The sequence below is a fragment of the Pezoporus wallicus genome, unplaced genomic scaffold (assembly GCF_028554395.1).
Source record: "Pezoporus wallicus isolate ANWC-B61680 ecotype Strahan unplaced genomic scaffold, APGP_CSIRO_Pwel_v1 contig_13850, whole genome shotgun sequence".
Taxonomy (NCBI): Eukaryota; Metazoa; Chordata; class Aves; order Psittaciformes; family Psittacidae; genus Pezoporus; species Pezoporus wallicus.
The window spans coordinates 838,475-852,615 of record NW_026635243.1 but is presented as its reverse complement, the minus strand read 5'-3'; the positions used below and the strand labels follow the sequence as shown (position 1 = coordinate 852,615).

Here is a 14,141-nt window from a genome sequence, read left to right as displayed (position 1 = left end):
GGAAGCATTGGAGGGGCGTCCCGGCTCCTTGTCTGGATATCTCGCCTTCCCCCTGTCCTTCACTTGTTCTCGATCAGAGTCTGGACTTTATAGACGAGGTCCCGAGCCAGCTTCAGGATCTGCTTGGTGTTGTGCCGCTCGGCCATCTCTGGAACACAGACAGGAGGAGGATAGATATGAGCACCCCGTGTCCCGAGGAGCACCCCGTGTCCCGAGGAGCACCCTGTGTCCCGAGGAGCACCCCGTGTCCCGAGGAGCACCCCGTGTCCCGCGAAGCCCCCCAGCCCCGAGCTCCCAGCAGGAGCTGAAGCCACAGATCCCTGCCCAAGTTCCCAAGCACCATCCCTCACAGACACCTGAGGAGCCATCACTAACGACTCCTTTGGGGGTGATTACTGCCCGCAGGAGGCACAGCCTGTGCCCACAGCTCCCATCAAGCACAGCAAGGAGAGCTCTGTTGTAACATACACCAGTATGGCCCAGATGACTGTCTACAGCCGGACACGTGCTGCCTACACCCGCGTGGCTGCCCGGGAGGACGCAGCTGTACCATTGAAAAACTTGATGATGTCTGTAAAATCCATGTTGTTCTCCAGGATGATGTCCCGGTACATTTCCACCAACGCCAGGGCTATGAAGAGCACGTAGTGAGCAGAGGAGACGTGTGCAGCTGCCCAGATGGTCTCCCAGACGGCAAAGACATCATCGTACACCAGCTCTGTAACACAGGAGAAAGCCCAGCAGTGACTGCACCAGCCTGGCTTTACAACCACCCTGACTCAACAGCAGCCCTGGGAAGATGCTGGGGGTTCCTTCCCACCGGAACCTGTTCCTGGTGGAAGCAATAAGCGACTCATGCCAGGGACAGGTCTCCCGGCTGCAGCGCGTGGCGCAGGCTCAGGACGCAAACCCAGCCGCTCTGGAAGAGCGGGTTCTGCATCCACACAGAAAAGCCCCACATCTACCAGGGAAGAGCAAACCAGGAGCATGCGGTCGAGTTCAGACAAGCGGAGCTGCAGAGGGCACGCAGACCTCGCCTTCCCTCGCCCCTTGCTGCCTCAGCACGCACCTCTCTTGAAGTCCAGGAGAAACCACCGGTAGCAGAAGTAGAAGTGAGTGTAGTCACCGTTCTGGTGCATCAGCTCAAAGAGCTCCGAGTCCAGGATCTGACGAGGAAAGCAAAAGGAAACTCAATGATGCACGTTGGAGGCAGCAGCCATGCCCCTGCCTGCTCTCCTCTGGTCCCACTGCAGCTTCCACCCAGCTTCGCAGTCCTGGTACTCGTTACTCCAGGCTGACTCTACAGCCTCCTGCTCCCCACCACTGCATGAGACCCCCATCCCAAGACCAGCCTTGGTTTGAGGCTGTGTCCCTGTGCCGGGACCCTGTTACCTGGATCAGGGATCTCATGTTGGCAAAGTGGGTGTCCATGGCTCCTCCATGGGGAAAGTTCTGATTCATCCTCTTCATCAGCTCAGTGAAACAGCTGAAGGCCAGAGCCTCTGTGCGGGGAAGAGACCGTCACTGGGGCTGCAGGGACGCTGCTGCATCCTCACCACCACAACCCACGGGCAGCAGGGACATCCCTCCCGCTCCACACAGAGCCCAGGGACAGGCAGCTCAGGCTGCGACAAGCACACACTGTGCCCAGGCTGGGCTCCTGGGAGTCACTCAGCACCAACACAAATGGAATCCTGCTGCTTCACACCTCTGAGCACGGGACAGCTCAAAGGGTCACCACCAGCACAGCACCAGAGCCCTGTGCTGCCACGAAGGTCCAGGGAAAGCAGAGGCACCCACTCACCATCATCCAGGATGACGAGGAGAGGGGCCAGCAGGTCACACATCCCCTGCACGTAGCCGATCTCAATGTGCTGCCAGATGTAGCTGTGGGAGAGAGCAGGAAAGGTGGCCCATGAGCCCTCCCCATGCCACAGCCCGACGCCTCGCTTCCTAACCTGCCTCTGTTCCCAGGGCACCGGCGTTCCCTGCATGCTGCCACCAGCACAAGGCTGTGGCTGCCCCATCCCTGGCAGTGCTCAAGGCCAGGTTGGACACGGGGACTTGGAGCAAGCTGCTCCGGTGGAAGGGGTCCCTGCTAGGGCAGGGGTTGGAGCTGGAGGAGCTTTAAGGTCCCTTCCACCCAAATCAACCTGGGATTCTATGGTTAAGTTCCCGTGGTGACTTTAAGAAGCCATGCCTGGCACAGCCCATGGCCATGGCGCTGATCCAGGGCTGTGCCATGGCCACTGCATGGAAATCGGTGTGGGGAAGAGCGGAATCAGAAAGCACAGCAGGGTGGGGTTGTCGTCCAGACTGACAGCGTGTGAATTCACCTCTCATTCTCATCTTCCCCCTCAACTCATCCTCCTGCCCCTGTCTTCCCAACGTTCCCGTTTCCCCTCCCGGGACCCCATGTCCCAGGAAGCAACCAGCCTGTGGATATCTTCCCATATTTGGTAGCAAGTCAAAACGTGCTGCAAAAGGGCTCGCATCCACTGCTGGCACAAGGGAAGGATCTTTCCCAGCCCGCCCCCTCCGACGTCTGCTGCACCGTGGGCCTTATCCCAGCAGAGATCTCCAGCCTGGCTGTCAGACGGAGCGATGGCTCCCATGGAACAGCAGCTTCTCCTCATGTTTGCAGGATGAGGAAGGACAGTTCAGCCTTCGCTGCTCTGAGCTGCTGAACGTCACACAGCAACCCCTCAGTCACAGGGCCTGAGCAAAGAGAATCAGATCCCCTGGGATGGCTGGGCCCGGGCAGGCACTAAGCACTCGGTGGCTTCAGGCACACCCTCGTTAGCACCACAGCTCTGCAGGCTCATCCTCATCGCGTTTTCCAGACACATTCCAGGGAGCAGTTGGGCTGCACCAGGTCCAGAACGCCTGAGCATCCCCAGGGAGCCTCTGCTTAGGCCAAGACACAAAGGGCAGGATGCTGGGCTCCTCAGTGTGCTAACTGCGGGGTCCTGGGGCTGTGGCCCAGTTCTGGGATGGGGAGGGGATGATAACAAGCTCCCCCTGACCCAGCAGTGTGCACCTGAGCCCAGAACCACCTCCCCATGTGCTGGGCTGCACCCCCAGAGCACGAGCAGCAGCTCAGGGAGGGGATTCTCCCCCAAAACCTGGAGAGGGGCTTTGAGAAGTGCCTGCGTGCCCCCCCCGGCCCCACAGCTCCCACCTGCACATGATGTTGCGCAGCTTCTCCAGGTTGGCGGGGGTGAAGTACCAGTAGTTGCGGTCACAGCGCTGCACGTCCTTCTCGATGCGGTGCAGGTTCACCGTGTACATGTCCAGGAGCTCTGCCTGCCCAAAGCAAACACAAAGCTGGCTGGGTTTTAAATGGAAACCGGGAAGAAAGCTGCAGGGGGGACAGGGAGCAGAGAGCGAGGCCGGGCCCACGCAGGGAACAAGCCCACGCTCACCGAGTAGGTGACACCCGTCGAGGAGACGGCAGCCGTTCCACTGGTGGCCAGATCAGCTGCAGGCAGGGAGTCCAGCTGCGGGTACAGGCTCTCCATCTCCGGCTCCTCGGAGAGGTTGTCCTCACTCTCCACCAAGCTCTGCTTCTCAGCTTCGCTGTGTGCCCAGCTCTCTACCACGGCCAGGGCCACACGGTCTCCATCACGCAGGACCCCCGAGGAGCTCACCGGAACAAAGTCCGCGCTTCCACCGCTGCCAAACTCCCCTTCCAGGCTGTCCTGGCCCTGCAGCTTCTCCTCCTGCCGGGCCCCATCGGGGTCCTGCGGGGCTGGCGCATCCGAGCCCCCCGCCTTTCCCTGAGAGCTGGCCGAGGACTTGGTGGTCTCCAGGGCACTGTCCTCGTTGCTGAAGCTGCGCTCGGAGAACCCCGACGCGATGGAGAAGTTCTGGGACGAGGGGTGGCCGGAGTCCGGGGAGCAGGCACCGTTGGGCACGGTCCCGTTGGGGATCTTGCTCGCTTTGCCATCTTCCAGCTGAGCGTCCGCTTCGGGCTGCTCCGCCTCATCAACAGACTCAAACACCTGCAACACAGGGCAAAGAGCCCCCGTGCTCAGCACGCTGCTGGGAACACGGCATTACGGCCCCAGGAGCTGCACTCAGGCAGCAGCGGGGAAGGAGGAAGATTTGCTCTGCACGCACAGGGCTCCTACAAGCAAGTCCCAGAGGACTTGAGGGCATTTTAATTTGCCAGCGCTGTGCCTGGCTGCGGCTCCGCATCTTTGCTGTAGTGAAAGACAAGTCCAGCTGAGCATCCAGCTCTGCCCCATTGAACCAGCCTTGGAGGACACGTGGGCACACCTCAGCCTTGAGGCTCCCCTGCCTGCATTGTGGCAGGTCAGTGCTTGATGATTTACACAGCTCAGAGCCCACAGCCCCGGCTCCGAAGGACTGCACTTTCCGCAGCACAGCATCATCCCCCCACGCTGGTTAAACCCACGGCCACCAACACAGGGAGCAGTTCAGGGCTCTCAGGTGTGAAGGCCACAGCGGGGCTGGTCCCGCAAGCCCAGGCTGGTGAGCATCACCCACCACCGGCACCGCGTGGCTCTGAGCTGGGTGGCACCAGAGGGTGCTGGGAGTCACTCCCCCCCCCCCCAGAAACCACCGTGGGCACTGAGCTGCCCAAGCTGGGGCTGAGCACCGCAGGCTGCTGGGTGGCCTCAAGGAGCAGGGGGGACACGGGGCTGCTGCTGCTGCTCACCTGGGTGCTGGAGCTGGAGTCGCTCTGCAGCCGGGCGTGATTCTGTCGGCCGGAGCTGCAGCTCTGCGAGGACTGAAAGGGAGGGAAGAGGACATGAAAAGGCAAAGGGCACGGGGAGAGGCCAGGCTGGCAGAGGTGGGCACAGAGCAGGTGAAAACGCACCCCATAACCTCCCGCATTTGACCCATGCGAGACGTTCACATCACCCAGCTCTGCCCGGCGCATCAGCCCCAAGCCCAGCGCCCTGCCCCAGCCTCCCACTGAGGGCCTGCTGGAGATGACAAAGGCCAAGCCAGCACGTGTGAGTCTGAGGGAACCGCTTCCTTCTGGCCCCTGGAGAGCCCATGCTGCCTCCTGGAGAGCAGATTCCTACAACCCCCTGTCCTAATTTGGCAGCATCACAGCTCGCCCCATCCTGGTTCACATAAACCACGAAGTCACAGCCCATAAACCACCCTTCCGAGCACATTAATGGCTTTTTACTTCTCTTAAAGGACAAATACTGATGTTTAAAGCCAGACTCCGTTGAGGCTGACCCTCTAAAAGCCAACTGCACCCTGTTCTGGCTTCCAGCTGAAGCACAGGAGGAAGGGTTGGGCTTTGCTCTGCCCCATGGATTCCCGCTGGGCAACCAGCCCCCTTGTCATCCAAGCCATCCCAGTGCCAGGCTTATCCCGGCACAGGAGCCCATGGGGCTCGGGATGCAGGGACATCAGGCACAAACAATAGGGCTCTCAGAGCGCTGTGAGCTGGAGCTGCCCCAGCCTCGTGCTGTGGGTGTTCACTGGGCAGGGCTCTGGCGCACAGAGGAAGGGCGACAGCTTTCCTCCATGGCCAGGGGAGCGGCTGCTAACAGGAAACGTCAGGGTGAGATGGGAAAAGGGAGAACTTTTGTGTGTGGAACTCCGGCAGCTCCCTTCCCAGCACAGGCAGAGGTGGACACGAACCAACAGCAGCAGAGATGCCACGGGGGTCACAGTATCCGGGAATGCTTTGGGTTGGAAGGGACCTTAAAGCTCCCCCAGCTCCAACCCCTGCCACAGGCAGGGACCCCTTCCACTGGAGCAGCTTGCTCCAAGCCCTGTGTCCAACCTGGCCTTGAGCACTGCCAGGGATGGGGCAGCCACAGCCTCAGCCCCCTCACAGGGTGCAGCCCCCTCTGCCCGTGCCCTGCAGAGCTGAGCCATCAGCTCTTGCACACAGACCCTGGTTCAGATTTGCCTTCCTCCATCTCCCCCTGTGTAACCCACACTGGACTGAGCTCATCCCTTTCCCAAAGCAACCCCAAAGGAAACCAGAGGACTCCGGAGCTGCACCTACCGAGCCCTTTCCAGCCTGGCCCCGCTCTGGCAGCTCGAGGTCAATAACCCAGCACCGCTGAGCTGCGCTGCTCTGCTTCCAAGGGTAAAACCCACACGGAAACACTCCCTGGACTCTGTTCCCAGGGCGGCCTTTCCTTTAGCAGCCTTTTCCCCCCACACCCCTTGGTGTGGGCTCTGGATCTGGCTCCTCGCTGCACTGCTGGAAGCCAGACCCATGGAGCTGGGTGCCGGCAGAAAAAGGAACATGGAGAAGGGAGCCAAGACTCCACTTGGCTCTTTCACAGCCCCTCAGTGCCAGAAACGTCATCTTCCTCCCTGCCTGACCCCCTGCCCTCTCCTCCCTTCCACGCCTGCCTCCAGGGCCTCTGTGCCCAGCACGGGTGCAGACCCGGTCAGTGCTGCTGCAAGAACCAAAGCACATTTGTTCGACCCCCAGTACACCACTCAGACCAAAACCTCATGGTCAGGGCAGCACCACACGCTGTGGAAACGGCAGTCATGCCATGGCAGATGCCTCCTCCCGCTTCTGAACGCTGCAAGAGCACATGAAAGGTGGGTAAGAAAGCCCCGAGTCTAACTTGCATGGACTGCAGCGAGCGATGAGGTGTGGAGGCGGACACGGGGCAGGGAAGGAGGGCGAGCAAGGACCAGGTACCCCATAGCAGAGGCCAACAGGAAGCTGGGTGAGCAGAGCCCTGCCCGCGCCCTCACCTCGTTGCTGATGGTGGAGTCCCTGTGCATCATCCTCTGGAGGTGGGAATCCAGGCTGGCCCCTGAGGAGCACTTGGCCAGGGCAGCCGCATGCGACTCCTTCTCCCGCTGGCGGACGATGGCCTCGCAGCCCAGCCACTGCGCCATGGTGTGCTCGTAGCACGTGCGCGTCTGCTCGTCCGCCTGCGGACGGGGGATCGGACACAGGCGCTGGGAATGCTGCCCTGGAGGAGCCCGGAACCAGCCCCTCCTGCACCCCCAGCAGCCCTGCACAGGGACGTGCACGCCTGTATGAACCGTGGCTAAATGCAGGTCACCCATCTCTGCCCCTGCTGTGCAAAAAGGATGCGGACGGGATGCAGAGGGTCCGGCCTAGAAAGGCTGGACCAGATGATCCCTGAGGTCCCTTCCAGCCTGGGGTTCTGAGATGCTGCGATCTGCGCAGTGCCAGCCAGAGCCTGACCCACAAAACCTTGCAAAATCAGGATGGAAAAATGACCACCCCTCTCCTCCCGGCCTGGTTATGTCGGGACACAACCAACCAGCAGCTGCACGGGGAGCCCGAGCTTGCTCCTATCGATTCCTGCTTCCCCAGGTCCTTCTCCCACCTCCTACCACCGCAGTACAAAGGGACACAACACCCAGTGAGTTCACAGGGTGAGCTCTGGCACAGAGACGCTTCAAGCTGTGAAGTGCCCAGAGCACAGCAATGCAATGCACAAGGCTGCTGAGCGTCCCCATCCCCTCCTGTACCCACACCAACCTCCTTCCTTTCTGCCTCTGTCATCCCGAACTGGTAATGGCCCAGCAGGAAGGGCCAGACAGCCTTCCTGATCTCGTGCTGGATCCCACCATAGTAGATCAGCCGCAGCAGCTCCTGGTCCTCGTAACTCTGTGGGAAGAGCTCCGAGTCAGCGCAGGCGCAGCCAGGCGCACAGCCCCTCCACCCCGAGCACTGCCCAGACGCTGAGCCCCACAGGATCACTGCCCGTTCATTGCACGTGACCCCTCAGATCTCTGCTTGGGCTTCAGTAGAGCCAGAGGCCCCTGTGGGCGCGCATCCTGGGAAAGCCTGGCCAGGAAGCGGCCACCAAACCCGCTCAAGTGACGATGCTACAACCGCTGAAGCGATGCTGCCCAGCGCCCAGGAGCTCCCAAGCCCCCCGCAGCAGGTATATCCCAGGAGGACCGGCCCTACCGTGCTGTCCTGCAGGTATCTCTGCCAGATGTCCACGGTCAGCCCCGAGCTGGCGCTGCAGGGCACATCAGGGGACACGATGTTGTGGTTCACCAGCGCCGAGAGGTGGGTGCGCACCGTGGAGAGGTGCCTGCAATAGGCCAGCCCTGCGCCGGGCCGAAGCAAACATTCAGCCACAGAACCCGAGGAGCAGCGAGGATGCAGAGCAGGAGGAAGCTCTGATTGAGGGTCCCGGAAAGAGACCCTCAGCACCGCTCCTAGCCCGGATCCCAGGAGCTCGTGCCGTGCCCACCACGCATCTCAAGGCGTCACGGATGTGACAAGTACTCACAGCCGTAGAAGGCCCGGGAGAGGATCTGGTACTTCATGTTGTCACACAGGAGCTTCAGCGGAGCTCTGCCAATACAAACACATCGGACGGGAGGAGAGGAAACGCTCCGTGTGCTCCCCGAACCCCTGCTTTGATCTGACTGCTCCAGCTTTGCCTTCAGAGGTGCCCACCGGCCCTCTGCTCAGCCTGAGAGCAGCAATTCCTGCTGGCAGGACACGGCCCCAGAGCAGCTGAGACGCCGAGCCCCACTTCAGCCTGGACACATCCCACTGGCCCCTGCACAGCCAAGCCAAGCCTGAGGCTGGAGGCAGCACTTGCACTGCGCCAGCTCCAGCCTGGCCAGCACCTGAGCTGTCTCCCGCTCCCCTGCCCCATGCTCCCTGCGGCTCCCAAAGCGAGCGGCGCTGCTGCTGTACCTCTCGTGGCTGCAGCCGTTGCCTGGTCCACCGTCGGAGGAGCCGCTCTGGGAGCAGGAGGAGCAGGAGGACTTGCGGGTGCTGGGCTGCCACATGGGAGGCAGAGCAGAGCCTGGCGCGTCCATCAGGTCCTGGGGCGCTGCGAGGGCAGAGAGAGGAGCATCGGGTGCTGCCAGCGCTGCCCCCAGGCGAGGCACAGGAGGCCAGAGAGGAGAGCTTTGAGCAGCAGCTGCAGCATCCCATCCATGCAAGGAGGCTCCAGGCACCAGGTAGGACCCAGAGCAGGGAATGACAGCACCAGCACTGGGGAGCTCAGCAGAAAGGGAAGGAAACAAAGAGGATTGATTAAAGAGAGCAAGAATCATCTGCTAAGAAGTACAGTGCCTTCTGCAAGCTCATCTTGAGCTGCTGTGTGCTGACCATGGCGGGGAACAAACACCCAACCCACGGGGACTGAGGGGAAGGGGCTGCAATAAGTGACACACAGATGAGGAGAAACAGGAGTGAAATCAGCTGCTGTCCCAGGAAGAGTGGGTCACTGGAAGGGAAAAGCTCCCATCTCTCAAGCATTCAGATCCCATCCAAGACGCAAGGAAAGAAGGGAGCATCCAAATCACACAAGAGAGAAAGATTTGATGACGAGGCTGAGCGGGACAGCAGGAGCAAGGAGCTCTTCCTGTTGTCACTTGCTAAATCCCTGCTGAAACTCAGAAGTGCTATTTCAGGGGCCCTGGACGCAGCTCAGGTACTGCCTCACGTGGGTCATGCTGAGCAGCTTGGCTGCTGTCCTGCCTGGAATAGCTCCTGCCCTTCACTCTTGGGCCTCCCTAGGAGAAGGTGAACTGTGGGATGGAGGAAGAAGAATGAAGAATAATCCGTCTGACTCCTCCTTGGAAATGAAATCATGGCAGAAATTCCATCTTCCACATGGGAGCAGGTTCCCCCCTCAGCCTGGCTCTCACCGGCTCCCTGTTTGTGATGCTGAATAACTGATCCTGGCAAGAAAGACGTTGAAATATCCCCGGGAAAGCCTCTTCCCTTCCCCTCTGAGCCGGTGCTGAGGGGTTGGTGACAGTCAGGAACTGCCAAGTGACAACACAGGCGAGCAGCAGCACCGGACACCAACAACAGCCGCATCACACTGACACCGAGCGGTCCCCAGAGGGCCAAAGGGAGGTCGGGACGTGATGGGGAGCCTCAGAAACCACTTAGGGGTCACCACCATCCCGCTCGCAGCTGCAGTCCTTGTGCTCCTCCCTCTCATTGCACTGATGGAGATCACAGAGGCGAGGAACGGCTGAAAATGGCCATTAATGGGAACTAGAGACACAGAGAGAGGACAAAGGCACAAATCAAAGGGGATAAAGGCAGAATCCACCGAGAAGAGAGAACTGATGCAGGTCCACCCCCTCCGGGAAGGTCCACAGGAACCTCGCAGGCTTGGATGATGCCAGCTGAGGAGATTGCAGCAATTCATTTCACTGAAGCCTTGGCCCCCAGCATGGAATTAAGGGGTAGATCAAAAGGCAGCTGAAGAAAGGAGCATCTCCATCTGGTGTTTTAGCCTCAATCAGATCTTGATCTGACTCACTGAATTGTGTTAGTCAGCTAAAGGCAGGGAGAACTAAGTATAACCTTAACTGACGTTATGGAGGAGTCACAGGAGATGCGATTGCTCCCTTCCAGCCTCAAAATTACAGGAACAAGTTCCTGATCCAATTTTGTAGCTTTTAAAAACCCCTCCACAAGTTCTATCTCACTCTTGGTTTCCCCCTTGCAAAGTCACCCACGATGCTCCCAGAAGTCAGAAACTGGCATCCCACAGAAGAGTGAGGACAAATGCACAGTCATTTCAGCGAGCACATTGCTCACATCATTCCCAACCAGGCATTTGGTTTGGTGAATCCAGCAGCATCCTCTCCTTTGCCCTGTGAGCCAGGGAGTGAAGAGACACGGCTCAAGCCTGGCAACACCCAGACAAGGTGCTGTTGACCTTCCTTTACACTGCAGAAGGAACAGATGGATCTAATGCAGCACTTGCTGACCTGGCCTGGGGATAGCAAGAGATGAATCAGCCCTGGAGGCTTGTGATGGTGAACAGTGACCCCCAAGGAGTGTGACCAGAGTGCCCCTTCCTACTGACATGATGTGCAAGGATTTCCTCCTTGTGGCCTCTTGTGCAGCTGCAGTGAAGGACTCCCCAGCAAAAGAAAGGTTAAAACAAATAAACCCCAGCCCATACATGATTAAAGGCAGCACTGCTACAAGCAAAGCCCATTGCCCTGGAGCCACCTCCTGGCACGATGCGCCATGCGCCCGTCAGTGCTGCACCCTGCCTGCTCATGCACCCCATGATAACCCACCCAGAACACTGCCCCTGCACTCACCGAATTCAGCCTGTGTCCCTGGGTAGATGATCCTGAAAACATAATCCGTGGCTTCATCGTCTTCCTTGTCGGAGGCAGACTCAGAGGAGCCCTGTGGGCTTCGCTTCCTCAGCTTGGGGAACACCTTTCCCTAGGGGAACAAAACCTGATTTCACAAGCCACCCCATGGGTCAGCGTGCTCAGTGCCTCGCTTGCCACACTCCTGTCCTGGATGAGGTCTGCACCTTCCCCGTGCTGAAGCAGCCCCTGGGTTGGGCACACAGTATGTACAACCACGCAGCACGGCCAGCTCCGTGAGAACCGAAGCTACGATACCCCATGGCCAGCACCATCTCCCTTCTGATTTGCCCTGGAGGGTCTGTTTAGTTGGTCGCGGCCATGAGCTCAACCAAACTGACACATTCCATCCCATCTTCCTTAGCTTCGGGGTCGTTTCAAACCAGAAGCCACCAATGTTGGGCCGAGGGTCCTCCCCGTCGTCTCTGCTCCCAGACACTCCACAAGGGAACCCCGGCAGGAGCCCGCAGTGCCCTGGGCTCGGAACAAGCCTGGTTTCGGGTGCCTACCTTTCCCCGCTGTGACCAGAGGGGTGGATCCAGCTGCCCGTGGGGCAGGAGCCCGTTCTCCAGGCAGGACAGGAACTGCAGCAAGTGCCCTCCTCTGGGAAAGCGCAGCGGAGGCCTCTGAATCCCATCCTGGCTCACCAAGACAACCGTTCCACCGCTGTCTACTATTAACAGTGACAGCAGAGAGAAGAGAGGCATGAATGAGGGACACATCCCGGGTCAAACATGCGGGGGCAGGCAAGCAAGTTGAGGGAATTGTCCTTCTGGTAGGGGGAAGGAAGACTCTTCCTTGTCTGGATTCATCTCCAAGTCCATTGTAAGTCTGGAGGCCTGGAGAAGGCTTGCCTGGATCCCTTGATGGGGCATTGCTCTGCGTGGAGCACCTCCCAGCTAAGGAGCTGGTTTAAAGGCTCCCCTACAACGCTGACATAGTGGTGGCCACCCAGACCTCCGGATACCTGCGCTGGAGCTCAGCTGAAGCATCCCCATGCATGCACTCCCCAGAGATAACAGCAAGTGCAGGGTGCCAGCACCCTTCAGCACCCTGGCTCCAGCCTTACCTTGCTGGTGGCAGTGCAAGTACACGATCTCCTCCAGGCGAATAGTCATGGCATAGTCCCAGTACACACTGGAACAGAGAGAGAGGAAGTTGTGAGCCTCAGGGGTGCAAGAGGCTCTGCCTCCGTTCACATCAGCTCCACATCCTGCCTCCAGCTACCCTGGGGAAGCCACAGAAAGGATGAGGTCCCAGCAGCAGAGCGGCTGCCACGAAGCCAACCTGAGTGACAACGTCCCTCCAGAACACTAGCACAGCAGCTCACCCCATCTCCTGCAGCTCACCCCACCTCCTGCAGCTCACCCCACCTCCTGCAGCTCACCCCACCTCCTGCAGCTCACCCCATCTCCTGCAGCTCACCCCACCTCCTGCAGCTCACCCCACCTCCTGCAGCTCACCCCATCTCCTGCAGCTCACCCCACCTCCTGCAGCTCACCCCACCTCCTGCAGCTCACCCCACCTCCTGCAGCTCACCCCACCTCCTGCAGCTCATCTCTCCCACCTCAGGCCCCCTTCCCCATCCCTTCCCCTGTTACAGACTCCAGGATGACTGTTTTGCTCTGCAGCCATGGGGAACACTCAGTGATGGGCTTGGACACCAGATCCAAGCCCTGAACCGGGGGTCATTTCCCTCTCCTCTGCCCCACGCACTGGGAACCAGTCACCTCTTCTCGTAGTCCAGATCCCCCACGGAGCCGTTCATCAGCTGGTTGGGAGTCCACTTCAGTGCCATGATGTCTGCAGCCTGGTGAAGGGACAGATACCCCGGGATCGCCTCCATGTCATCTCGCTTGAGGAACACAAGGAGAGAAGCAGCTGGTGAGAGCGGGCTGGAAGACGCCAGGAGCACGAAGCATCACCCAGCTCCTGAGCCTCTGAGCACTTCGGGTTTCCAAGAGAGAAACCCAGCGTGGCCCTGCAGAGCCTTCAGCAGAGCCCCCAGGCCACCTCCTGAGGAGGCTGGAGAGGAGCCCGAGGCACAGCAGCTCCACACAAGCCATTTGCACCTCACTTGACTGCAATAAGCAGGCAGGGAGCCTGTTTGCACTCAGACAGGAGCAGAGCTCTGCCGCTCCACTCGGGAGGAGCCCAACAAACCCAGTCCAGCCACTGCCTTCGCAGGGCAACAATGAGCCTGTGCTTTCCTCCATCACATCTCCCTGGGACAGGCGGGGAGCAGGGCATTTTACAGGGCAGCTGCCGCCGCAGGTACTCACTGGCTGCACCAGGACGTTGTTCTTGCCATAGAGGAGGGTGGCTCGGGAATTCTGGTGCAGCGACTCCACGTAGTCCCTGGCAGACAGTGACGGCCGATCATCCATGCTGCCGCTCGAATGCCTCTTCTGGATCTGGAAAGAGATCCACCTACAAATGTGAGCTGAGCACAGACACCTCTTCCTTTCACAAAGCTCTCTTGAAGCTCATTCCCTCCTGGCTTACAAAGTGGCTGCTGGAAACCACGGAATGACAGAGCTGGAAAAGACCTTACAGCCCAACCTTCACCCTTTACTTTTCCCTTGTGACCTCTAAAAGGTTTCCTGGCTCTGGCCAAGCTCAGTTCTGTACTTAGAGAAACCCCAGGAGTGGCTTTTGTGTGCAATAAACAGAGCAGACTTCAGCTGCTCACACACGATGCTCTCAAAGGGCAGACCCCCCCCGCCCCGCATGCAGCACCCTGTTGATCCCCCAGTCTCCACAGCCCCTGCTCCCAGCACTCCGGGCTGGAAGAGCCGAGGAGCTGCCCTGCCACACTCACGCAGAGCGCCGGGCGCTTGGTGGGCGAGTCCTGGCGGCAGTGGGAGCTGTGGATGCGGTGCCTCTGCACCAGCTCATCCGCGGAGGGGTCTGTCCAGAAGTGGTCGGCGGTCTTCATCTTGGTGTACTCCAGCGCGCAGGGCCCCACTGCGCAGAGAGATCACCAACAGGGAACCGTCAGGGCTGCCCCGTGCCTGTCAGCTCCCGGAGCTGCC

The 14,141-nt window shown here is 59.8% G+C and overlaps 1 protein-coding gene across 3 annotated transcripts in view; it reads right to left on the bottom strand.

Annotated features, from left to right (window-relative positions):
- Positions 1-14,141, bottom strand: part of SGSM1 (small G protein signaling modulator 1) — a 29,972-nt gene continuing 15,831 nt past the window's right edge. Inside the window, exons 7-26 of one of the 3 annotated variants that reach the window (XM_057413241.1) lie at positions 13,928-14,073; positions 13,389-13,520; positions 12,837-12,961; positions 12,176-12,243; positions 11,616-11,779; positions 11,050-11,179; positions 9,803-9,982; positions 8,663-8,801; positions 8,247-8,311; positions 7,916-8,061; positions 7,481-7,609; positions 6,718-6,900; positions 4,685-4,756; positions 3,426-4,004; positions 3,182-3,306; positions 1,805-1,887; positions 1,393-1,502; positions 1,070-1,166; positions 551-718; positions 1-148 (exon numbers count right to left, since the gene is read on the bottom strand). In XM_057413241.1, the coding sequence (XP_057269224.1) occupies positions 60-148; positions 551-718; positions 1,070-1,166; positions 1,393-1,502; positions 1,805-1,887; positions 3,182-3,306; positions 3,426-4,004; positions 4,685-4,756; positions 6,718-6,900; positions 7,481-7,609; positions 7,916-8,061; positions 8,247-8,311; positions 8,663-8,801; positions 9,803-9,982; positions 11,050-11,179; positions 11,616-11,779; positions 12,176-12,243; positions 12,837-12,961; positions 13,389-13,520; positions 13,928-14,073 (2,930 nt within the window). In that variant the 3' untranslated portion in view covers positions 1-59. The remainder of the gene's footprint in view (positions 149-550; positions 719-1,069; positions 1,167-1,392; positions 1,503-1,804; positions 1,888-3,181; positions 3,307-3,425; positions 4,005-4,684; positions 4,757-6,717; positions 6,901-7,480; positions 7,610-7,915; positions 8,062-8,246; positions 8,312-8,662; positions 8,802-9,802; positions 9,983-11,049; positions 11,180-11,615; positions 11,780-12,175; positions 12,244-12,836; positions 12,962-13,388; positions 13,521-13,927; positions 14,074-14,141) is intronic. The other 2 variants (XM_057413224.1, XM_057413232.1) reach the window with 2 other exon arrangements.